At 33.2% G+C, this 26,745-nt stretch overlaps 2 protein-coding genes across 2 annotated transcripts; one reads left to right on the top strand and one right to left on the bottom strand.

The window, feature by feature from the left end:
• The first annotated feature begins 5,042 nt into the window (after nt 1–5,042).
• LOC142521124 (homeobox-leucine zipper protein HDG11-like) lies at nt 5,043–9,225 on the top strand. Its single transcript, XM_075624329.1, has 10 exons — nt 5,043–5,747; nt 5,940–6,057; nt 6,201–6,389; nt 6,483–6,953; nt 7,051–7,152; nt 7,233–7,445; nt 7,535–7,715; nt 7,808–8,076; nt 8,149–8,238; nt 8,341–9,225. The coding sequence occupies exons 1-10, from the start codon at nt 5,638–5,640 to the stop codon at nt 8,746–8,748; spliced, it is 2,151 nt and encodes a 716-aa protein (XP_075480444.1). The 5' UTR covers nt 5,043–5,637; the 3' UTR covers nt 8,749–9,225.
• Nucleotides 9,226–25,214: 15,989 nt separating this feature from the next.
• Nucleotides 25,215–26,745, bottom strand: LOC142521403 (uncharacterized). Its single transcript, XM_075624608.1, has 2 exons — nt 26,274–26,745; nt 25,215–25,644 (listed from the first exon to the last, which is right to left on the bottom strand). Exon 1 carries the CDS (start codon nt 26,640–26,642, stop codon nt 26,298–26,300), a length of 345 nt encoding a protein of 114 aa, XP_075480723.1. The 5' UTR covers nt 26,643–26,745; the 3' UTR covers nt 25,215–25,644; nt 26,274–26,297.

Here is a 26,745-nt window from a genome sequence, read left to right as displayed (position 1 = left end):
AATAAGATATCTGTCTCACAAAATACGATCCGTGAGACCGTCTCACACAAGTTTTTACATTTCATGTGAAAAGCCCAAAAACCACCAAAAAATAACTATTTCTGGTTTAAAGTAGTTCATCGATCGGTTCAGTTCGATTTTTGATTATTTTTTTGTTTTGAAATATATAATCCGATAATTGAATTGTTATTTTTCAGTTCGGTTCGGTTTGATTGTCTGACAAAACTGGTTCGGTTATTCGATCTTGAGATTTTCTTAAATAGACTTCACGCAATAACTATAATCAATTTTAGTCTTCAGTTAAATTAATTTACCAAAATAGTCTTTTTATCATATCAAATTACATAGATATCCTCTATCATTTAAACTATATTCACAATCAATTTCTTTATCTCAAACTCTTTATTTGATTTTCGCAATTTCTCGAATAATCTTATGAATTCCATGCATTTGGACATAGAGTGGTGATAATTTGAGATAATTCTTTTGTCGAGTATCATTTTTATGCATTTTATTTTTTGAAGGTTTGTTATGCATACTCATAAATTGTTAGCATGGAGTAAAGTAGAGACTTAATTGAGATCATCAGATTTTTTGTTTATTATATTTGTATAAATTCACATTGATGTAATTATTACGTTTCATAACTATGGTCATTGGTGATTTTGTTTATATTATTTTAGATGAGCAACAATCGTAATTAAAATATTATAACATTGGTGGTTTCGTATGCAGTAATTCAAACTAACAATTCATAATTTTATTAAAATATGTTTATTGATATAAGTAAGTAGTATTAAAAAAATTAATATATTATAAATTAAATAAAACAGAATAAATGTTGAATCAACTCTTAAAAAAATAGATAATTAAACAAATGAATCACGAAAATGGAACATGTGTGTTCATAGAAAAAGAGTATTTTAGGATTTTTTAATTAAATAAGACATAATGCAAAATGTGTAATAAAGAAGACCATTTTTGAAATTATGACTTTGAAATAGACTAGAATAATCAATTTTCCTTATTTAAATTAGTATTTAAAATATTATTGAAAATATAATACATTATTTTTAGTTAATTTTCTAGTAAAACATTAAAACATAATAAAAATATTCTTAATTCACTAAATATCAATCTCATAAAATATATAATCTAAATAAAAATATAATAAATTATTAATTTAATTAAATTTTTATTTTTCGGTCGGTTCGTATTTGACAAATATAATTCAAAATTAAACCATATAACTTTCAGTTTTAAAATTTATATTCGAATTAAAAATTTCGATTTTGGTTCAGTTTTAATTTTGATTGCTTCCATTTGAATTTACAGTTTTTCGGTTTAATCTAAAGTTTGAACATTACTCCTAGCCAATGAGATGCATATTGGGAGCTAACTTGGGCAGGTTCCCACTAGGGATAATCTAATAGATTATCTTAGAATCCTATAATTTTAAACTTTAAAGTTATGTCTTGAGATTTCTTGTCAAATAACAAGAAATTATAAAAATTTAATTAGAAAAAAATAAAAATCAACTCTATTTTATCAACAACAAAAAAATTGAAAAAATAAGTAAATTATTTTGAGTAGGTCACTTGTGAGATGGTCTCACGAATCTTTATCTGTGAGACGGGTCAATCATACCGATATTCACAATAAAAAATAATACTCTTAGCATAAAAAATAATATTTTTCATGGATGACCCAAATAAAAAATCTGTCTCACAAAATATGACTCGTGAGACCATCTCATACAAGTTTTTGACAATTATTTTTTATGATTGCATGAACCCTAGGGCCTTTACAATTGTGCATTGAAGCAAGAAAAATTAATATAGTTGTGTAATTATCTCTACATGGCTAGGCTAGGGTGGGTATAAATGGTTATTATGACTAAAATTCCTATGAAGTTTCAATAGGTTTTAAATTTGGAGAAATTTATTGTTATTTTTTTATGATTGTATCTTTGAAACATAATATTTCAAATGCTTTAAATTTCATTTACACACTCAATGAAAAATTTAATTTGCATATAATCATTAATATTCAATTATTAACATTTCAATCAAATGCATGCGCATAATTCTTTATTTTTAAAGAAGATTTATAGGCACTAATACTACCAAAAAAATCCCATCATTCCAAATAAAAATATTTATGATGTTCTTCCTCCATTGATACCTTGAAATTTACTACAACAAAAAAAAAAATATTCTAAAATAATTTATTATTACACAAATTCATGTAATAATTAATTTCTCTAACCCCATCTTCTTTTATTGTTGTTGGATTGGATTCATGTGGCTTGTCCTTCATAAATCACCAATATTTTTTTTAAAAAAAAAATATGATTTTTGAAGTCCCAACTATTGATGTTTTGCTATCAAGATATAATTATCATTATTTAAAAATTAATTATCAAAATTATATATACTATAAAAATATATTTCATACTTAAACATATTTAAAAGTTTGATCAATAAGTTATCATTAATTTATTAGGAAATGGTAATATTGAAAAACACACACATAAAATTTAAAAAAAAAAAAAAAACATCCACAAGAATCAATGGGGAGGACAAATCGTCCTTTGGTATTGCTCCGCCGCGGGCAGCCGTCGACTTATCTATATATACTTATCATGTACGTTTATGTAAGAATCAATGAGGTGACATTCACTTATTGAATTGTACAATTTTTTTTATGTTTCATCGCATCTAATAAATATTTTAAACTTTATTCATGTTCAGATGAATGTGTATGATTAATATGACAAAAATATTATTAATCAAGTACTTGCGACCTTAAATAAGTGCCCTGGTCACAATATGTAGATTTCCTAAAATAATATTTATTTTTACATTATATTATTTTTCCTAAAATAATGATATAAAGTTATTTGTGTTATCATAAATAAAATATTTAAATGTATCGGATTTTTATCAAATAAAATTATTGTCCAAAAACACAAAATTCAATTATATTTTTATGTTATATTTCTCCATCTCAATTATTTAAGTTTTTTTTTCAATAATCTAAAATATATAGTTTATTTTATATATTTAGCATTATTTTTTCTAAAACATATAGATATTTGTTAACTGAAAACATGTAATATTTTTTGAATAAATTAAAAAAGATAAAATATAAAGTTTTTTGCAAAATTTGTTTTTTCATTGACTTTCTTAATTTACGTAAAAAAAACAAATAAAACAACCAACATGATCGTCTCTGTCGAATGAATCTTCAAACCACGACTCCGATTACGGTTGTGTACAAATATTTTGAAAAAGATTTTGGCGAATAGAATATAATAATTTTTTATTTAATGTATCATATGATTAAAAAAAAAACTATTTCTTATCAATTTTCTGAAATGATTCACGGTTCAAAAATGAAAATACTTTTCTTTAATATCATTTCGAAATTTGACTTTTTCTCAACAATATTTGGAAATTTTTTGAAAAAGAAGAAATTACAAAGAAAATATAAAGAATGTGAATTGAAATTTGAGAGTCAAAAAACAAATTTTTTTTAAATAATAATAATAAATTAATGTTGATTACTATTAAAATCTAATTTTGCCTAAAAATATTTATTTATAAAATTAAAAATATTTGTCAAAATTATTTTCTTAAAAAAATTATTTTAATTTTTTTTTTACACATTTACCGTAGTGATGATAGCATATTACACGAAGAAACATTGAATAGCCCCTACCATCTTTCTCCCTCTCTATTAATTACTTCCTTTTTATCTCTCTCTCACCCACTTTTCACTAACCCATACAAAGTCGTTTGTTTAAAATTATATACTAACTAGTTTTTTTTTTTAAAAAAATCAAATATTAAAAAAATATTATTTTATTGTTATTAAATCGATAATATTTATCTGTTAAATTACAAAGAATTTATAAAATACATCAATAATTACGAGCATTCGAAAAAAATATTTAAAAAATATTTTATTATTTTGACGAATCAAATCGAAGTTTTGTGTTTACTCGAAATATAAGTCTACAAAATATAAGTAAAATGTCATTATAGTATTTACTATATTATACAAGAGATGACTCTCAATCGGCTTTGATTGTTCGGAATTAATAGAAGTTAAGCTTGTTTTTTATGGAATTCTAATTCTTGATTGTGAATTATTTGAAATTTGAGAAAGTTGAGGTAAATTTAAAATTTATTATATATTAAGTTAGTTAATACATTTTAATTATGACTATCGTATGTGGTGGATATCGATTTTATCAAATCGAATACATCAATCTAAACATTACCTAGTTTTTTCAGATTTGGATCATCTGCTGTACATATGCGTTGGATCATGTGGACCATAGGGCTATCTATTTGATCAAACGGTGATGTTGTGCACAGTACTAAATCCAAATTTATTTATTTTTACGTTTTTTTCAAACACAACACAAAAATCCTGATAAAAATGTTTCACATATAAATTTTATGAGACAAATCTTCGATCAAACTCAATACCACGTAGAATTACCAAAAAGAACTATCTAATACTCTAAAACCCAAAAAATTTAAAGAGTAAGTCCCTTGTGAGACGATCTCCGAATCTTTATCTGTGAGACGGGTCAACCCTACCGATATTCACAATAAAAAATAATAGTCTTAGCATTAAAAGTAATATTTTTTATGGATGACCCTAAATAAAATATCTGTCTCACAAAATACGATCGGTGATATCATCGCATGCAAGTTATTGTCAAAATTAAATTATACATAATCGGAAAAAAAAAATTGGAGAAAATATATATTTTACGTAGAAAATTGTAGAAAGATTACACAATGTATATGTTCCCGATACACTCTTACTTTTCTCTGGCACACACTCACACAAAATCTCCCCTCTGTATCTCTCTCTCACACACAGAGTGTATGAACAGTTTATATATATATGTATGTATGTATATGTTGTAGTAAAAGTGTGTGGACGTAGCAGTATAGCGTAGGTAGCCTACTGTTACAATTAATACGGTTCGTATTATTATTACTATATGGGGCGTTGGCTATGAAGTCTGAATTCATCTCTCCTGCTTCATTTTCTTCAATGGCTCTTTTACCAATCTTCTTCTCTTCTCCTTCTCCTAAACTCGCCCTTCGTTTCCATATTAATAACGGTATACATCGTCCTTCTCATCTGCACCAAACTCAAAATGCCACCCTCACTGTGTTATCTTTAATCTTCTTCCAAATATATATATATATATACACACATACGCGTGGGTGTATTTGTGTGTTCTGCGGGTCTGATTGATTCTGTTTCTGGACCGTTACACAGGCCAAACTTCCAAAAATGGGAGCTTTGCTTGTGCCTTGACCAATGCTGATGTGAAAAATCCACTCCCAAGACTTGGTGTCGTTTCCGAAATCAAATCCCAGATATTTTTCTTCTTCTTTTATTGTTGTGGATTGATTTCTTGGGTGGCAGGATTCTTGTTGGTATTGGAGTTAATGTTGTTATCCACGGCGTAGTTATTACGGTGTAATATGGGAATTGCTTGTAATCTGGTGGAGATTCTTGAAATCGGTATATGTACTTGTGCTGATATACATCGAAGCTTTTGCTGCTTTTGAGGCTTTGCGTGTGGTAAGAGACGATTTTTTCATGGAGTTCGGCGGCGGCGAAGGCTCCAGCGGCGGCGATGGTTCCGATCCTAACCGGAGGAAGAAGCGCTACCATCGCCACACAGCCCACCAAATTCAGAGGCTTGAATCGTACGCCGTTTTTTCATTATACATCCGCAACAGAACTCCATGCACAAAGACCATGATAACTATAAAATTGATAAAAATTTCTTATCTGGGCCCCAAAAAAATTGTTTCTTTTCTCTCCTCCTTGCACATAAAAGTTTTTTGGAACTGGGTTTGATTTTATTGAGGTTTTTTTGCGTGATTGTGTGCGTTCAGAATGTTCAAGGAGTGTCCCCACCCAGATGAGAAGACAAGAAATTACTTGAGCAGAGAGTTGAATTTGCATCCTCGGCAGATCAAATTTTGGTTCCAGAACAGGAGAACTCAGATGAAGGTTTCACTTCCATTTCATTCTTTTTACAGAGGATAAAGGCTGAGTTTTTTCTTTTTTTTTTTCCCTTATTGTGTTCGCTGTTTTCTATGATGTAATGTTTAATGATATGGTTTCTTGAAATGTACTTTGTACTTTTGCCTTAGGCACAACATGATAGAGCAGATAACTGTGCACTTAGAGCAGAAAACGATAAGATTAGATGTGAAAATATAGCAATCAGAGAGGCCCTGAGAAATGTAATCTGCCCTTCTTGTGGAGGCCCCCCTGTTTCCGAGGACTCATACTTCGACGATCAAAAACTGCGAATCGAAAATGCTCATCTGAAAGAAGAGGTTCTTCTGATTCACCATTCTTTGATTATTGATTGGATTGATTATGTTTCGGCCGAGTTTTTGAAATTTTGACGCCTTACTTAATTTTCGTAGCTCGACAGAGTTTCTAGCATTGCAGCAAAATACATAGGGAGGCCTATTTCACAATTGCCACCGGTGCAGCCTATTCATGTATCTTCGTTGGATTTATCGATGGCGAGTTTCGGAAGTCATGGGATTCCTGGCCCTTCTCTTGATCTTGATCTTCTTCCCGGAAGTTCTTCAAGCGTAATTCCAAATCTTGCTTTCCCTCCGATGAGCATCTCGGATATGGATAAATCCCTCATGGCTGATATTGCAGTCAATGCAATGGATGAATTAATTAAGCTCTTGCAAGCCAATGAGCCAATCTGGATGAAGCCGACTGCTGATGGCAGGGAAATTCTTAACGTGGAAACATATGATAGTATTTTCCCGAGGTCTAATAGTCACTTGAAAAATCCCAACGTTCGGATCGAAGCATCGCGAGATTCAGGTGTCGTGATAATGAACGGTTTGGCATTGGCCGACATGTTCATGGATGCGGTTGGTTTATTACATTTTTTTGTTTTCCCCATAATATTATTCAACAAGATAAAATCTTTTTGAATAATCTTGTGACCATTTTGCTCTAAAATGCCAGAGTAAGTGGGTGGAATTGTTCCCTACAATTGTCTCAAGGGCAAGAACCATTGAAGTAATATCATCTGGAATGCTTGGAGGCCGAAGCGGCACATTGCAATTGGTAAGAAAAATTTAATTCCAACTGGATTAACTTGTAAACTTAAATCATTTTTCTTCTCAAATTTCTTCTGTTTGTGCTAGATGTATGCAGAATTGCAGGTTCTTTCGGCCCTGGTGCCGACTAGGCAAATCTATTTACTTCGATTCTGTCAGCAGATTGAACAAGGCTCATGGGCAATTGTCGATGTTTCCTCTGATATTACTCATCAAGGCAGCCAATTTTCTTCTTCATGTAAAGTTCACAAGCTTCCTTCTGGATGCCTGATACAAGACTTGCCTAATGGTTATTCAAAGGTCGTTGAGTGTACTTAATACGTGTTTTTGGTATGTCATAATGTGGTGCGAATTTTGTTTATAAGAATTTTGTGTGCTTTCAATAACAGGTGACTTGGGTGGAACATTGGGAAATTGAAGATAAAGCTCCCATTCATAGGCTATATAGGGAACTCATTCACAGTGGACTAGCCTTTGGAGCTGAAAGATGGCTTTCGAATCTTCAAAGGATATGCGAAAGATTTGCTTGCTTGATGGTTACTGAAAATTCGACTCGTGATCTTGGAGGGGGTAAATCCTTCTAAAGTTCCTCCGTTCTTGTATTTGAAGTGATATATGTTATAGTAACCAATTCTGATCTTTACAAATGTCCTCTGTGATAGTGCTTCCATTGGCTGAAGGCAAAAGAAGCATGATGAAACTTGCCCAGAGAATGGTAAACAATTTTTGTTCAAGTATAAACCCTGCTAATGGCCAACAATGGACCACAAATACGGGGTTGAATGAGTTTGAGGTCCGGGCGACACTTCATAAGAGCACCGATCCTGGCCAGCCAAATGGCATGGTACTTAGTGCAGCCGCCACTATTTGGCTCCCTATACCTCCACAGAATGTGTTCAATTTTTTCAGGGATGAAAGAAATCGACCGCAGGTAGTTTTCTGATCTTTATAGATCAGAGTTTAATGTTCAAATTTCACTTCTTACATTTTGTTAATGTTTCAGTGGGATGTCCTATCAAATCAAAATCCAGTTCAAGAAGTTGCTCACATTGCAAATGGCTGTCATCCTGGGAATTGCATATCGGTTCTCCGGGTAAATTCTTTTCCTCCATTGACTTTGTTTGATTCATAGTTAATTTGTGCTCAAACCACTCGAAGTTGTTGTATTGAATAATCCCGAATTCTTTAAAATTAGGCCTTCAACACGAGCCAAAACAACATGCTGATACTCCAAGAAAGCTGCATAGACTCATCAGGTGCACTTGTTGTGTACTGTCCTGTCGACCTTCCAGCCATCAACATAGCAATGAGTGGCGAAGACCCTTCATATATCCCTTTACTGCCTTCTGGTTTCACTATTTCACCCGATGGCAAGCCTGACCACCTCCAAACCAGAGGAGTTGGCGGTGATGGTGCTTCAACCAGCTCGAATCCTGGCACTGGTGGCAGGTCCTCAGGTTCACTCATTACCATTGTGTTTCAGATACTCGTGAGCAGCTTCCCATCAGCTCGAATGAGCCCCGAGTCAGTGACCACCGTTAATAACCTTATCAGCAACACTGTCCACCAAATTAAAGCCGCCTTGAATTGCACAACTTCTTGATACTACATGTCCTTCTAGTGTTTGTATACCATCTATAAATACCGTTACGGAACAGGAAAAGGAAAAAGAAAACATTTACATCCCGCAGACTGTCGTGATGATATTGAATGGAGGAGGGAACTATCTTTTGGTTAGTTGGAGAATTTGCAATGCACCTTATTCCTATCTTCAATATCTGAAGCTGACTTATCAGCTGCTGCTGTTGCTGATGCTCTTGCCAAAGACTCATTACAGTTCACAACATTTTACTGTCGATTTTTTTTTCTTCTTTGTTTTGGGAGGGATTTGTACTTTAATTCTGTTAGCAACCCTTTATTATTTTACTCGAACGAGTAGTCAAGAACGCACCATTCGCGACGTCCCTGCTATACACAGCAAGAATGTCGTATGGTTCGGGTATTGACTTTTGTTCTTCAACTAAATTGAATTTCATGTGGAATGAATTAGCCAAGAGTTTTCTTTTTATCTACTATCTTATTATGATTCTGAGTGAAGTTTCATTCAGTTTTGTTGTCCATTGTAGGAATAAGTTGAGACCACGCTGCATAAGTTTGAAGTCATGGCAATGGGGTAATTAATAAAAGAGAGACTTGGATGTCTTCATTGTTATTTTTATAACAATAAATTAAGTACTATAAATGAGTCGAACTCAAGCTTCGACTTTTTAAAAATTTTTCGAATATATTGTTTCTCGGTTTTAAATTCAAATTCAAATAAAAGTATTATATATTTTGTTAGGAAGATAAAAACTTTTAAATATTTTGTTATTTTTATATCAATAAATGAAGTACTATAAATGAGTCGAACTCAAGCCTCGACTTTGTAAAATCTTTTCGGATTTATAGTTTCTCGGATTTAAAATCAAGTTCAAGTAAAATTATTATATATTTTGTTCAGAAGATAACCTTTTAAATATTTTGCAAAATATCAGAGCTCGAGTTTTCCCGACCCTTGCCTTGAGGCCATATTTCAAGTGTGAGAATCAGGCCACATCCTAGGTTGGGTGCTTGAAAGTGAGTGTGTGTATATCTACTTACATACAAATATATCACGTCTTAATGTGAATTTCCATATTTGTCATTCTATATTTATTTAGCATAGTAAATGTTATTTTTTATGAATCTTTTCCAATAAAAATAGACATTGAGAGTATAATTTTTATTTTATATGCACTTTTTGCAAATTTTTCTAATATTAAATTTGTAATATAATTTGATTAGTATGATTTATTTCAACTTTATTTATAGAAAGAAAAATTAAAAATAATGAAAATTATTTTATATTTTTAATTAAATTTATGAGATAATCTTTATAATTTTTTAATCAAGGTAATCCTTATAATAACTATGAATTATAGTGATAATTTATTAGCATTTGTTAGATATTAAAATTTTTACATATGATATTTTAACTGAGTATCACGTATTATTTTATTAATAAGTATTTTTTGAGATGATTTCACGAATATTTATCCGTGAGACAGATTAATCTTGTTATATTTGCAATAATAAATAATACTCCTAGCATAAAAATTTAGAATTTTCGTGAGTGACCTAAATAAAATACATGTCTCACAAAATTGAGTCGTGAAACTATCTCATAAAAGTTTTTGTGTTATTTAATTAAGATATGTGTTTTACTACACAAATATATTTGAGTGATATTATTTCCAAATTTTATTTCACATGAAATTATTAATAATCAATATTAATTTACAAATGATACATGCTGATATGAAATTAACTATGCATAATAAGTATTCTAAAACCAAATTGAGAAAGTTAAACAAAATCGACAAAGATTAAAAAAGTTAGCAAAATCACAATTGATATTTAACTTAATAACAAGATTAGTGGTTTTATTATAACATTATTATGATAATTGAGTTAATTAAGAGAATGTCATTTGACAATCGTTTGTCTATATGTACTTCATTTAAGTATATTGTGTTTTTGTTTTGGTTTTTGTAAAATTCATTGTGCTATTATTTTTATTTTTATTGTTTTTCCATTGAAAATTATGAAATGAATATTTTATTCCTAATTAATTTTTATCCTTTATTTAAATTGAAAAATAAGAGTATTGCATTTCTAGACTAATTTGACTTTATCTAATAATAAGATTTATTCCTAAACTTGGTTGATCGAAACTAATCTTAGTATTTATCCTCTATTATTTGTTTTTGGTATTTATTTCTAAGATATAATATCTTAGATTTGAATAGAGTCTTATTACTAATAAACTCTTGTTTCCCATGTTTGTAGGATTTTGTTCTTATGAAAAAGATAATTAGGTCAAGATAAGAAGATCTATATATATGGAATATTGAGAGAAGAACGATACGACTTTGAGATGATTTTTACGCAGTTGCTGGAGTTTTTTTTTGAATGTACACGATGTTCAGAGTTGAAGATAATTTTCATGTTGAATACTTTGTGTGATTGATTCACATAATCACTGTGTTGCTGATTGATGTTGAAGACACTTGAAGAACAATACTGACACATAATGTTGACAACACTAAAGCACAACACTAACGTCTGATACACATAATATATTAATTTCATGTACGTTTATGATCAACAACCCCTTCAAATTATATTTGAATAAAAAATATATTTTTTTAATTTGAAAGAACTGTCATTATGTTATAATCATGCAGATTGAAAAATATCATATGAATAAGTGAATATATATAATTTATAGTTATGATGTATTTTATTTATTGTGTTTTGATATATTTAGATTCATAAATACTCATAAACAAGACGAATATATGTATATATATATATATATATGTATATGTATATATACACACACACACTTGAGGTGACTAATGAGTTCGTCGACTAAGCATCCCAATTTTTTTATTATTCTACTCATGGGACCAACAATTTCAAGATAGATATTTCTCTTCTTAACCATTGACATTTAGATATACGAATAAAATTATGTCCATCATTTCACTCGGTATGATTTTACACTAACTCGTGTTTTATACTGAAATTATTGAATTTAACATTATATTTTTTTAAAATCATTGAGAATTCCTAAATGAATTTTTTGTTTGAGAATTTTTATTGTGTTTATATTTTTTTTAAAAAATTATTTCCAACAAAATAAATGATAATTATTTTTTAAAAAAAGTATTTCTAATTTTCGTTTATATTTGAAAAAAAATCGCTGACCACTTCAAGAAAATACAAAGTCTGTTTAATTTGACAAAACAATCGATAACCACTTGAAGAAAATACAAAGTCTCGTATATTTTTTAAGACACAATTTATAAATCGGTCGGTCTGCTGTTGATAATTTGGTTAATTTAAAAATATATTCCAAATTTCTATGTCATATAATTTATTTATTTATTATATATAATCAATAATCAATTAAATTTGAAAATTATTTTTATAGCCAAAAAGAAAAGAATCAAAGAGAAGAAGTATGATTAACTCGGAATCAAATTGGAAATATTAATAAATATTTTAGTCACAACGATAAAATAATAATGAACAAGAAAATAAAAATAAGTGATTCATCTATAAATGGAATCATTGATCTCAATTCACACACTAGCTAAACGCGTTCTTGCATGAACACGTAGCAATTTAATCGAGTCGAGCGAGTTAATTTATATTTTCTTTCCCGAATGCTCTAGTTAGCTGCTAAACTAGAGATTCGAAAGTTAAAATCGACATGAATTCGATAAAGACATAAAATAAGGTTGTAAATGGATTAGATCGTCGGATAATTTTCAAAATTGTCAATATTCAAGCCGAATTTAATATAAAATTTGAAATTTAGATCGGATCCTTTGAACAATAGTTGTACGAATCGTACGAGAGTTTTGGCTAATTTCAGTTACGAAAAACAAATATATGAAACCAAGTCCAAATGGATTGAAATTAACAAAATGTGAACTGTGACCAAATCCAAATGGATTTGAAACTAACGTTTGTCCGTAAGAAACGCCCTTTTCCGAATTTTGCCGTTTTAGTCAAACTCGTCATTTTCTGACATAACTCTTTATGTTTCATGTGTCAACTGTTGTGCTTGCAACATATTGATTTTAATGATAATCTTGGCGGAGAGAAAATTGTAATTTTGATTCTGTAAGTTGGTATGTTTTGAGTTTTAGTTATGTAACTTGTCAAAGTTTTATTTTCATCTGGTAGCTTGGATTTTTTTTTAAAACGAACTTTCGTTTAACCTATCAGATATACTTATTTGACATAAATAATCTCTTATATAATTCGCATGACAAAAATAAAGCTTATGTTATACATAATAAAATTATTGCAAGTTAAAATAAAGAACAACATTCAATATTTCAATACGAGAAGAAAAATCTTGTCGTTTGCTATTGTTTTACCTTAGGTAGATTTAATATTTTTCATCACGTAAAAGAGCATATGTATCAAATAATTAATATTTGATGAATTTGGTGGTTTCGAAGTGAAAATGACCAAAGCAAAAAAATAAAATTTATTAAATGAAAATCAAATTTTTACAAATTATAAAACTATAACTCAAAACAAATTAATTTACAAGACTAAAACTATAATTTTCTCTTTTATCGATAATCATCAGGTTTCGATTGATCTGTTCTAATTTTTAACTCTAAGAGATTCAGAAGGTGGCAAGTTTGGTTGATAATTCGGACAAGAATTTTTCGGGGTAGTAACATTTTTACACCATTGATATTCACGATCTAAGATATCAATATAGCTCCACTCGATGAACATTACGAATACGATATATCGAGATTTCGGTATAGTATCGATATATATTATTTTATCTAAAAAAATTATTTCTAAAATTTAAATTTATTGTTTAAAAATATTATATATTTTAAATTTTTATATATTGTTTTAATATTTCGATATTCCAGTATACACCGAAATTTTCAGATTTTTTCACACCGTTACAATACCCAAAAATTCAGTATCAATACCGTACCATATCGAAATATTCGATATATACCGTAAATTCGTTATTTTCGATACAATAATCTCGGTATATCGAAAATTCAGTATTTTTCCTTTTCCCATCACTAGACAAGAATATCTATCTTGAATCCCGAAACTTCAACATTAGAGATAATTTCTACAAGTTCTAAGAAAACATTTAGCTATTATTTCAACAATGAGGACAAAAAATATGTGGATTATTTTCATTTGCTTTATTTACAAGCAAGTACACCAAGGCATGGTATCCTCAAATTAGTTTAATGAACTCAATTAAATGTGATTAGTGACAAAATCAAGTTGGATTGAAATTAATGGAAAGTACCCTTTTCATATTAGTCCAATTTGTCATTTTTCAATCAGTTTTTGATGGAATATTTCACCCTACCTCATGGGGTACTGCCCTCATGAGAAGATCAAAGGCCCAAATTTAACTACATATATGCGGGGTCCATCAAATTTTTTAAAATCAACGGCCCAGATCTTGTGGGGGCACTGCCCCCGTAGATAGCATCGATAGAACCGTTTTTGATAGTGATTTCGAAGATAATGGTCATGACTCATTTGTTAGTCGATGATCAATCAATCAATCAATCTCTATATTTCCCCCTTTATTAATTTGAACTTGTTTGGCAAATTATCAGTTTCTTTTGTGTCAAAGTAATGGTAAAAATTTGTGTGAGATGGTCTCACGGGTCGTATTTTGTGAGACATATATTTTATTTGGGTCATCCATGAAAAACTATTACTTTTTTATGCTAAGAGTATTACTTTTTATTGTGAATATTGGTAAAGTTGACCCGTTTCAAACATAAATATTCTTGAGACCGTCTCACAAGAGAACTACTGTAAATTAATTATAATTTGATCTTGTTAGCTTGCTCGAAAAAAAGATCATAGTTGATCGATCGTTTTATTTTCGCATGTGAATCGCCTATAACGCGGGATCCAAATAGTTGAATAGAATGAAATAATATACGGGTGAAATATTTTGTATAATCACTTAAACAATACTCGTCTTGTAATTTTTTTTTTTTTACATAATAGCTTGAATACAATTATTAAACCTTAGGAGCACACTATATCTTATTAAAATAAAAACAATTAAGGAAGTAACTTTTTTTTTTGTATGTTTATTATTTTATTTTCTTCTTTCTTTGAGTTGGGGTGGGGGATACACTTGTGGAATAAGAGGATGCACCCTAACCAACAAGATACCCACAGCTCATATTATGTTAGCATTAATTAATTGGGGATGTATATATTAAACAAGTAATGGGAATTTCTATGCCCAAATTCAGTTTTTTTTTTTTTTTGAAAAGAATTTGGATTATCATAATTCCAAGAATTTGATCATTAACGATAGAATAAAATTGATGGTAGTTGAATTTTATTTATCTTAATTAGGAGCATATTAATCAACATGCAATTGTGCAACTACAATTTGATTTATTAACGTATTCAATTTGGAGTAGGTCTCTTGTGAGACAGTCTCACAAATCTTTATTTGTGAGATGAGTCAACTCTACCGATATTCACAATAAAAAGTAATACAATTAGTATAAAAAACAATATTTTTTTATGGATGACCCAAATAAGATATATGTCTAAATAAATACGACCCGTGAGACCGTCCTACACAAGTTTTTGCCTTTAATCGGGGGCGAACCGAGAAAAGTGGCAGGTATTAGAAGAGACAAATTATTATTATTATTATTATTTTGGGATGATGTTTAGAACATCTCCAATCATGCACCAATAGAAACAAATTAGTATTTTTTCTGCTTTTTTTGGCAAAATAGCCCACCCTGTTTCCTCTGCGCCAAATTTGGCACAGAGCTCATATTTATTTTTTTATTTATTATAAATATTTGTATTAAAGATTATAAATATTATTTAAATAAATATTATTTCTTTTTTTTATATAACTAAACTAAATGTTTTCCCCAACTGAATCAAAATAAATCCAACAGCTACAATTATGAGATATCAAGTATCTTGGAGCCACCCTTTTTTTGCCATCAAAAGTCACTAATTAACTTCTTCCAACATGCTATTTAATTCATTTGAACAAAACATTTTAGTAACTAGTTTGAAGTTCATTCTGAATAATTACTCTAAAACAGATTCCATTATTAAGTTATTACACAAGCCAGGTGAGGCTATGGCTCTACGAATTAGGTTTCTTGTTTTGTTGAGATTGATTTTAAAAATACACATTTGAAAGTTTAGATATAAGTAATAATTGTACGCCTAATAATGACCGATAATCTAGTTGTGTTTGGATTGATGGATTCCTTGACTGGATGGATTAATTCAATGTTGTATTTGAATGAATGAACGTGAAGTTAAAAGATTTCAAATCTGGAATAAAACATCAACACAAAAGCTCATATGAGATCGTCATACGAGTCAATTTTGTGATACAAATATCTGAGACGACCCGACCCGACCCATTAAAAAGTAGTAGTATTTACTCATGAATTAACTGGTTTGATTTGATAAATCCACTTGACAATGAATTTTAAATTTCAATTAGTTATTGTTTTAAACATTGACGATTTTTAAATATATCTTAATATAGAGTGCTTTCAAGTTCTTCCTCAAACTAAAATCCTTGGGGTTTTCAAATACTTTCCGATATGGAGTGATTTTAAATCCTTTCTCAACTTCAAATCGTCCAATCCAAACGCAATTTAAGTGGATTTCAAATTTAATTTATATCAAGTTAAGCAATTTTTAATGTATAATGCTAAAGGTACAATCAGTATATCATTACATCGATATTTACAACCATTATATCACGAGATTTTACAGATATATCACGAGATTTTGTATTCAATATATAGTGAGATTTTGACAAATCGAATTTTTGTATTGAATTTTTTGTGTTGTACAAATTGGTGTACAAAATATCGATGTACGTGTAGCATCACTCATTTTTAATAGTAATTGTGATATATTTCAAATATCTGTCTGTTGTGCCTAAAAAATAATTATGAAGCCCAATAAATGAAGCCCAAATAAATAAAGTCCAAGTAAAGTGGCAGCTGGCCCAGCGAGAGAACGTTGCTGCCAATTACGGCCATTACCCAAGGTGGAAGATCGTGGAGTGATCGTGAAAAGGAGAAACTGATGTGTAGAATGTGACAAAAAGGGAGGGAAGGGAATCAGAAAATGTGCCCGACAAAATCAACACAAAAATCTACAGCAAAGCTCTGCAGAATTCTCTCAATTCTATGCATGTTTATTTCAATTTCCAGCAGTCAAGTATTTGAATTTTTTACATATTCCTTCAACTTTCTTGTAAAAACGTTGATCAAGTTCATAGCAACATAATTATATTTGATGTTGTTAATGGAACACTCTTGTCATTTTGTCATATTCCTCATTTTTGTTTGCGTTTTTGAGCCATTTCGAAGGAGTTAGAACTTACGACCGAATCGAGACCTACAACGTTTGGTAAACGAAGTCAGATTATTTCACAATTTTGGCACGAACACGTGTCTGGCACGCCCGCAATTTTCGTGATAAACAAGTTGGCACGCCCGGTGGGACCCAATGCCTCCAAAGCGTACTGAGAAGAATGAAGGAATTCTCCCATCACAGGGGAAATGTCATCGCTCACAAGAAGAGTTTCAGGAAACTGATGCAGATGGAAGAACAGTTGAAAGGCTAGTACACCAGTTCGAGGAAGAGACTATGAAGGAAGGAATTGTTGTTTCTCGCGGTGATGGACCTTCACTGAACTTTATGTTGGCCATGGAGAAAAACATCCACAGTGATCTCAGAGAAATGACCCAAACTTTCGCTACTGTTATGATGGAATTTGTGGCCGAAGTGAAGGAATGGAAGAAGTCTGCAAAAGGGGAGGCTGTTACACCAGAAAATGATAATCTTCAAGAAACTGACGTTAAATTGCTGAAAGATCAAGGCCAAGGATCAGGGGTTTCTCAAGCAGGTGAAAATCGCCGCTTGGGGGAAACACCTGACTCCTGAATCTGCCAGGGAAGGAAGATATACTCCTCCACACAAAAGGGATGAGGAGTTGGGGTTAAAATTCCAAAATTGTGGTAAAAGTAAAAAAATGGCTGGTAATATGTTCTCTGTGATGTCTCCTAACATACATCCAGAGATGTATGGTGTTGGGGGAATGCGTGGATATTCAGTACCAGGTTCGGGGAATAACACTCGGTGGGCATTTTATTCTCCTCACTAGTTACGACAAACTCCAATGTTGGATTTTGAGATGGTACGTGATGTTATTCAAGAGTTGTATGGCCCAGGAGTGAAGCCAATCAACCGACCAGAATTTCATAAACCGTATCCTGATGTTGTGGATCGTGACAACCCTTATCCAAGAGGATACCGCATTCCAGACTTCACGTTGTATTCCGGGGAAGATGGTCAATCTAGCGTGAAACATGTGGCCAGGTTTACAATTCAGTGTAGGGGAGTTGGCAAATTTGGAGAACTTTTCTAATTACAAGCTACGTTTGTTCCCCAATTCCCTGACCAGCACTGCTTTCACGTGGTATGCAACGTTACCTCGGAACTCTATTATGACATGGCATGATATGGAACGTCAGTTCCATACACAATTCTTCAGAACAATGCCGGAGATCAGTATAGCGGAATTGTCAAGGGTGGTCCAAAAACCGGGGGAATCTGCTAATGATTTTATTGATAAATTCAAGAATGTGAGAAGCAGATGCCGTGTTTTTCTCCCTGAATCAGAATAGGTGAAGATGGCACAACGAGGGCTCGATTTTGAGCTTAGAAAGAAATTCCAAGGGATAGAATTTCGTGATTTTTATGAACTTGCTGCCAAAGTGTCAGAGTATGAGGAATTGTTACGAGAGGAGAGTCATAAAAGAAAATCTACAGTGGGCTCTTATTTCCAGGAGATCGAGGAAGTTGCATTGGCAGAAGTAGCAAATTCCGGATCACGTATTGTCCCTTTCTTAAAACGCAAAAGTGAAGAGGTTTCCAAGAAAAACATTCATCCAGTGCAAACGCCCTATACTTTTGATGCATCAAAGAAGGAGGAAATTTTCGATCACCTAGTGAAGGAAAAGTTTATAACATTCCCCTCAGATCACAAGCTGCCCACTAGGGAGGAGTTGAAAGGAAGAGATTACTGTAAGTATCACAATTCCTTCAACCATAATACTAATGCTTGTTGGGCTTTCAAAAATGTATTGTAGGAAAGAATCAATAAGGGGATCCTGAAATTTCCTGAGAAGAAAGAAACAATGATAGCGGATGAAGATCTCTTTCCTCCGGTGGCCAATGTGAATGTAAACAACACTGACTTATGTTTCTTAATCAACGAGAGGAGAAGGAATGGGAGTGGGCACATGTCCATTAAACCAAGACTTACCGTAAAAAAGTGTTGGGTGCCTCGAAAAATGATATTTGAGGTCAAAGAGAAGAAGACAGAAGCTGCTCATGGAAGAGACAACTATTACAGTGGGGGCGGCCTGCATTATACTGGGAGGAATATGAGATATAACAGGGAATCCATGGCCAAAAGGCCGGAGAACCAATACCTTAGGAGGAGCTCACATTCTTGGTCGGTGAATGGCGAGAGAAGAAATGACCCACAGTTGGTCTAGAAGATAATCCAGAGGCCAGCACCTATAAGCGCTGATAGAAAATATGAAAGGAAACCTCGTTTTGTTGTTTTTCCCAGAGCAATCCCTGATGGTGTATGGAAGCGGGTAGAACATCCAAAGTTCCCAAAACCTCTTTCTAGGACCCAAAAACGACGTTTGTTGAGAGAAAAAGCTGCTGAACGCAGGTCTAGGGTAGAGGAATCATTCAAAGAGAAGAAAAAAATTGGGAGGAAGGCTACTGAAGATAATGAGGAAGAAGATGATGATTTGTTATCTGAGGAAGACAGTGAACCAGTCAAGAGGGCTACTTTCAGGGTGGGACAGATTCTCGTTTCATTTGAATGTGCCACTGGTTCGTTAATGCTACCAGAGGAGTTTAAACGCAAAAGAACGTTTAAATCCGATGTATTCACTGGAAACCAAAGTGGTACAGAATCTATTCAAATTGATATTTTGAATGAAAGCATCGGTGTTCTTATCGATGAAGAGAATAGAGTGTTAATGAAGCGACCCACCAACGAAATGACGAAACATATCAAACAACTCTACATTGTAGCACATGTGAATGGGAAGTCGTTGTCTAGGGTACTGACAGATAATGGGTCAGCTGTGAATATTCTACCCTACGGAATTCTTCAAAAGTTGGGAAAGAATGTAGAGGACTTGATTCCTACCGAAGTCTCTGTGGCGGCTTTTACCGGGGAATTTACAAAAACTTTGGGAGTGTTGCCAACGAATGTTACTGTAGGATCTCGATCCTCGCTGTCAGCTTTTTTCGTGGTCAATTCCAGCGCTAGCTTCCAGGCTTTGTTAGGAAGAGATTGGATTCACACCAATCATTGTGTACCATCATCCATGCAACAGTTACCGTTGATGTGGAAAGGGGATGAGGTGGAAGTGGTGCAGGCTGATTCACAGCCGTATCAATCTAATTCCAACGCAATAGAGGCTAGATATTATGGTAGAGCCTTTGGTCCTATTAAAATTCGTGACTACAAGGTGAATGAACAGCAAGGAGCAGTCTACATGGATACTAAAAAATAAGAGAAGTAGTTGAGAAGGTTCTCAAACCTACTGCCATGGTCTCTCCTAGACCTATGGTCCGACCTATTATCGAGGAGGTCGATGACTAAGTTCACTAAAGAAGATATGGAAGTCGCTGCAACTTCCGATTGGAAAGCCAAGATGCAGCAACTGGTGAACGAAGTGCAGTCTCAGGAGTTGTGGGATATCGATGGAGCTAAAGTAATATTTGAGGAGAAATTTGGAGGTAGCGAGGAACAAGGGTTACAAATGGAGGATTTAATCTTAGCTCCGGCTCAGATGAAAGATTGACAGCCGGAGACAGATGGTTCATAAAGATGGAATAGATGAGAAATATTGTACAAAGTAGGCTAGATGGACACTTTGGTTAGCTTTGTCATATTGACTAGAAGTTTCCTATAAATATGCGAGGAATAGGCTTTTAAACCATTCTTTGCTGAAGTTGTTTGTAAAATGATGAAGCATTGTGAATAAATAAACTGATTGCTCATGAAATCCGATGTATTTTGAGAGAAATATTTGTTGTGTTGGTTGGCCAAATTGATGAAAAAGTGAAGTTTGTTTACGACATATCTTGAAACCTTGGGGAGTATTGTTTGAAAAATGTTGGTTACAATTGATTGGTAACAAGCAGTGTTGGCCCGCCATGTTTGCATCAATGCTGAAGAAAACAGGCTTTTTGCCGTTTTTTTTAGTTTTTAGAAAAATTTTGGCAGAGTTTCTTTTATAAATGTGAATGCAAAATTGTAAACACCTGCAAATATATCCCAAGCAACATATACAAGAACAACAATGCATTTTACCAACAAAGTTTGGCTTTCGAGCCACTTTCTCAACTCTACACATCAGAAAAAACACTTGCCAAATCATGGTAAACAAGTGTAAAAACATACACCTACTGTCCTTAGCCTACATATTTTATTTCCTCTCGATGTGTTTGACACTCCTCCATACATATATGCTCAGCTGGTTGCAGAGATATTCATCAAAGCTTGGTAATTTTCTTTTTGATAAGCCAGTGACACTACCACGAGGAATTTTCATCTCTAGTGGTCTTTAAGATATTTTCTTGTATTGGCCTTTGAGATAAATTCTCGATTTCTCCAACTATGTTCCTGCGAAATAAATGGGACCAAGTGATGAATAACGGAGTGTTGATCAGCAAACTATGAATGCTCAAATAATAGTGCAACATAACAGCGAGAAAGAAGAGCATCTACTAAGCAGGATGGAAGATGACCAAGTGAATGACAGTTGGATGATTTATACATACCTCATTTCCATCTTCTGAAATCCATCAGACTCTGCCATCTCAATCAAAGCTAATTTATACAGTGCTAGCTAATGATCTGGGCAAAAGAAGAGCAACTCGTGTGGTTGTGTTCTCAATATGAAGATTACAGAAGTTGCGCTAGCCATAGGCCAAGCTCTGAATATGCATAGCAAGGTAGCCTTTTTGTTGAAGTGCAACATCCATTGTTACTAATCAAAAATTCATTCAGACATATTCACAAACATCTTGCGTGCAGCATGAAATGTGACATATTCTACAATATTTTTGTGATGGAGGATTTAGAAAGATGGTTAAATATACTTACCTTGAGAAGGTGTGGTTTGATGTAAAGGAGATTGATGATGGCAACTTTCATAAACTTAGATGGCATCACAAAGTCGATGGAGCGGCAATTTCTTCGGGAAAATCGATGGGCACCGATGGAGGTTTGGGGGAAGTGAGAAAGAAAGGGATGAAGGGATTTAAGGAAGGTGAGAGGAATTAGGGGGTTCAGGGAAATGTACACTTGGATTTAGCCCGATGGAAGAAAAACATGTGTCTCGGTCAATTCATATTCAAGTCCACAGAACCATTCCTTTCTTAACGATATGATTTCTACGTAGTGTATGAATAGCTAGGTTGGGCCCATTGGGCCGAATTAGTGGAATTACCAAATAGCCAAAGTTGGGCCAAAATGGGCCAAATTGGCCAATGGACCAAATTGGCTAGGGGGCAATTGTTGTGCCTAAAAAATAATTATGAAGCCCAAATAAATAAAGTCCAAGTAAAGTGGCAGCTGGCCCAGCGAGAGAACGTTGCTGCTAGTTACGGCCATTACCCAAGGTGGAAGATCGTGGAGTGATCGTGGAAAGGAGAAACTGATGTGTAGAATGTGACAAAAAGGGAGGGAAGGGAATCAGAAAAGGCGTCCGACAAAATCAACACAAAAATCTACAGCAAAGCTCTGCAGAATTCTCTCAATTCTATGCATGTTTATTTCAATTTCCAGCAGTCAAGTATTTGAATTTTTTACATATTCCTTCAACTTTCTTGTAAAAACGTTGATCAAGTTCATAGCAACATAATTATATTTGATGTTGTTAATAGATCCCTCTTGTCATTTTGTCATATTCCTCATTTTTGTTTGCGTTTTTGAGCCATTTCGAAGGAGTTAGAACTTACGACCGAATCGAGACCTACAACGTTTGATAAACGAAGTCAGATTATTTCATAATTTTGGCACGAACACGTGTCTGGCACACCCGCAATTTTCGTGATAAACACTGTCATTGTAAATACATACATCAAATCATTTCTGAGATCAAATCTCTTCTTCAAAATCAGATCTTTACATCCAAATACTTAATTTTAAGTAATTTACCATTAAAAAAATTGTTTTGTATATAGCTTATATATAGTTAGAGACACTGACTAGTCTTGAGTGGGGCCTTAAATAGGAATAAAGGGAACTAATGACCACAAACAAGGACATCACGTACAAAGAGTTTTCAGTGTTCATACTTTGTAGACCAAACATGAATTGAAACATGTCTCTCGTGAAACCAACATTTATGAATACAACCCATTAGTCTATTTGGTCAATACATAGCTTGGGGGTAGGGGTCCAAACTTTGCATGAAGAAAATTTCACTTGTCATTTTTTGTATTTTGCTCAAGATGGTTCATGTACTTCCAGATCCACAAGCTAACCAACATCCCCCTTTCCAAGAAAAAATTTCTACGCAGCAGCTTTGATGTTTGTTAGCGACGTATAAACATCGTTTTTCGGTGTTTTTACACCAGAAGATTCCTCAATATCTAGGATTTCATTTGATGTACAATGATGTACATTACTGGAACAAACAATGATTCTTGAAACAACATATATAAGACATCATGTATGAGGGGACTAGGGGAAATATTCATTATGAGCTAGATTTTATGACTGTAGAGCAAAAATCAGGTGAAGCAGATAGAGTAGTTGATAAAATTCGGAACACTTTTCCTATTCTGTTTAGCCAGATGGCTTGATCAAGATTCTGTTAATATCAAATAAAATGAGGGAACACATAGAGATAGAGTTAGCTGAAACCTTCCATATTTGGAATATTTCAATGTTTAAACGACTGAACTGGCTTCGAATAGCTGCAAAGAATATTTACCAGACTTTTGAGTTAGGTTCAATTACATGCAACGTTCTGTACTGATGGCATTCTACTGGTGAGGAAAGTAGAGAGAGACCGAGATATGGCCGTAACTGAGGCTAATATTGGATAATTTTGTCGTTCTGCATCTCAAGAACGGGGTAGCAGATATCGAATAGAACATGTAAATGAGAGGCAACGTCGAATCTGCTTTATTTTAAAAAACCAAAAGGCAATAAGAGAGCACAAATTACTATCTCAGCTGAGTTGAAATATTCAAATCAAATGCATTACAGAAGTATGACATGGCGGAGCAGGTGCCGTTTCTGGGAGATATTTACAGTTTTGGGGTCATCTTGCAGGATATTTTCACTGGAAAAGGCCCACAGACAGTTCATTTCAAGAGAATTTGAGTCTACACCAATTTGTAAGGTTGGCATTACAAAAAGAGCTTATGGAGATTTTGGACAACACAGCTTTGCATGCAGAAGCAATATGAATGACAAACACGAGATGGAGGAATGAGTAATCTATCTAACAATTAGACAAGCTTGATCCATATGCTTCAATTGTGTAACATCTTCAGCTGAATTTCCAAAGGACAGGATGAATATGGATCAAGTGCATCGAGAACTGTCAACGATTATAGACACTTTTAGTGATGGACTGATGGTTAATATATGTCTCTTCATGGTCTTTCTGTTTTCAAGCATAGAGGCAAGGTCTTTGTGTAGCCAGTTCCTACATTGTTCATGCACTAACAATGAAGATGATCAAATCTGTGAAAATTTTCATATCTGAGACATGCCTCATTTTCTTTTTTCTTTAATACTACTCACAAGTATCATGCATAAAAAAGCTAATGAAATCATTTGTAGCAGCCATGGCTCATCTCTGAGATTTGAAAATTATATTATCACTGATATTTTAATTAGTCAAAAATTCATTTCCTCGTAAATAGAAAATAAGTCATAACAAGAAGGATAAAAGTCAGGAAAAAAATCCTGTAACGCATGGTCTGGTTTATATCCTTGAGGTATACAGACTCAGACTCAGACTCATTGTACACACAATAACAGGTTCTGAAGGGATCATGAGCAAGGATAGAAATATACAGTCGGATTCAGATCTCAAGGTTTTTACAAAACATTAATGTCATAAATTGGTATAACTGAGTCAGTCACTTGTGCTGTAATTTTTAAGTTCATCCCACACTATGATAGTCGATTGAGGGAGAGCAGGACAAGGAAAAGATGGTTGTCAGAAAATAATATCAATTTCCAAACGTACATAATTAAACCCCACCCCAAATAGAAACCCTGAATCAACTTCCATGATACATGAAAATGGGCCTTTCCCGTGCATAAGTACAGGCAACAGTAATGCATGAGAACAAAGATGTGAAGAGTAAGAGTATATGTGGGAGTCTGATCAAATTTAAATCCAAAAAAAGTGCAACAATAAGTTACAGTATATTTTGTTGGAAGACACTTCCTGAAACTTAAAAATGCGTTAGCCCTATTGAAAGAAGTCTTGAAAAATTCCACAGTGATTAAGCGTTATAAGTTTTACTTTATAAAAATCTGTAGCCAATGGACCCCAATTTCATACAAGTGTCTTGCAAGTTGCAATGCAGTAAAATGAATCACTTCAAGTAAACCCTGCAGTTTTCGATCTAACGGCACCAGATGTACCTCATAAAACTAACCAAACCTCCAAAAAATAATTCAGAAGTAAAACTAAAGGTTACAACCCCTAGGACATACAAGGGAATACAAGCTTTGAGTTTGTTGCCTTTGAGATCATCAGTCTGAGCACCCTCAAAACACTTTTTACTCATTTATTCGCCCCTGTAAGAAGCAATAAGGAGAATTTCAGCCCCAGAAGCCAGAGTTACAAATCAGCACACAAAATCTAATCATCGATTCTCAAAAGTCCTGAATGGCTTGCTAAAGAACAAATTGAAAGTACATAACTGAAATTTGTATCAAGATAAAATGATAAACAATCGTCCGCTTGAACACATAGTAAACCTAAACATCTCAAACAAATAACAAAGGGATCCATGACATTTTCTATCCCCATAAATTCCATTTCACATAATTATTTAATTTAATTTGATCAACTTATTTTCCATCCTCTAGATACAAGATCAGACTACGATTGCCAAGCAAAAAGCAAAAACATACCTCTTTTCGTCGAAAGACGTCAATCAAACAAGAAATGCAACTCAATTATCAGTGATGTCCCAAAATTAAAGCAAACGTAAACCATAAAGGAAAATATTTCAACAGCAAGAAACTGAAATCAAACACGAGTAACTCAAATTTACATTTTCACGGGGAAAATGTTCACTATCAATCAGCCCAACTGTAACCCTAACAAAAAAGAGCAATCTTTACCAGAAGAAACCATGAAAAACGGGCAACACCTATTAAATTCATGAAAATCAGAAAGCCCTAAAGTAATTTCACATCACCTATCACAGGGAGAATATTTCCAATTATTTACAATAGCGGTCGGCCTTCTTCTTCACGCGATCATCGAGGGCTTCCTCAACGGACTTGGATTTGGCATTAGGGTCGTACCCAAATTTCTTACATTCGACAGGGAACAATTCATCGTACTTCATCTTCTTCGCCGCGTCGATGGTGTACACCTCCCCCGTACCCGGACTTGGATCCACGACACTCAAACTCGGGTCCTCCTCCGGTACTAAATCTTCGAGCAGGCTCTTCTTGTTGTTCTTCTTCTTTTTCTTCTTGTCTATGGCTTTGTCTCGGGTGGCAAGTTCGCCGCCTTTGAAGGCCAGCCTCCCGGCCCTAACCCTCTCGTATGCCTCCGACATTCTTGAAGATTGATTGGGATTTGGGGTGTCTCGTATCTACCTCGGCTCAGTTTACTATACTGTTTCCTTAACCTTAATTCACAATATTATTTCAACCCAATTC

Source organism: Primulina tabacum, chromosome 12 (assembly GCF_025594145.1).
Source record: "Primulina tabacum isolate GXHZ01 chromosome 12, ASM2559414v2, whole genome shotgun sequence".
NCBI classification, from domain to species: domain Eukaryota; kingdom Viridiplantae; phylum Streptophyta; class Magnoliopsida; order Lamiales; family Gesneriaceae; genus Primulina; species Primulina tabacum.
The sequence above is the reverse complement of the archived record's forward strand: the minus strand, read 5'-3'. Positions and strand labels throughout refer to the sequence as shown.

What these genes read in the sequence shown, in the direction of transcription:
- LOC142521403 (XM_075624608.1), bottom strand. Translation starts at nt 26,642, where the DNA reads ATGTCGGAGGCATACGAGAGGGTTAGGGCCGGGAGGCTGGCCTTCAAA.
- LOC142521124 (XM_075624329.1), top strand. Translation starts at nt 5,638, where the DNA reads ATGGAGTTCGGCGGCGGCGAAGGCTCCAGCGGCGGCGATGGTTCCGAT. An exon ending in CAAATTCAGAGGCTTGAATC is followed by an intron (nt 5,748 to 5,939) that starts GTACGCCGTTTT and finishes GTGTGCGTTCAG; the next exon opens with AATGTTCAAGGAGTGTCCCC. An exon ending in ACAGGAGAACTCAGATGAAG is followed by an intron (nt 6,058 to 6,200) that starts GTTTCACTTCCA and finishes CTTTTGCCTTAG; the next exon opens with GCACAACATGATAGAGCAGA.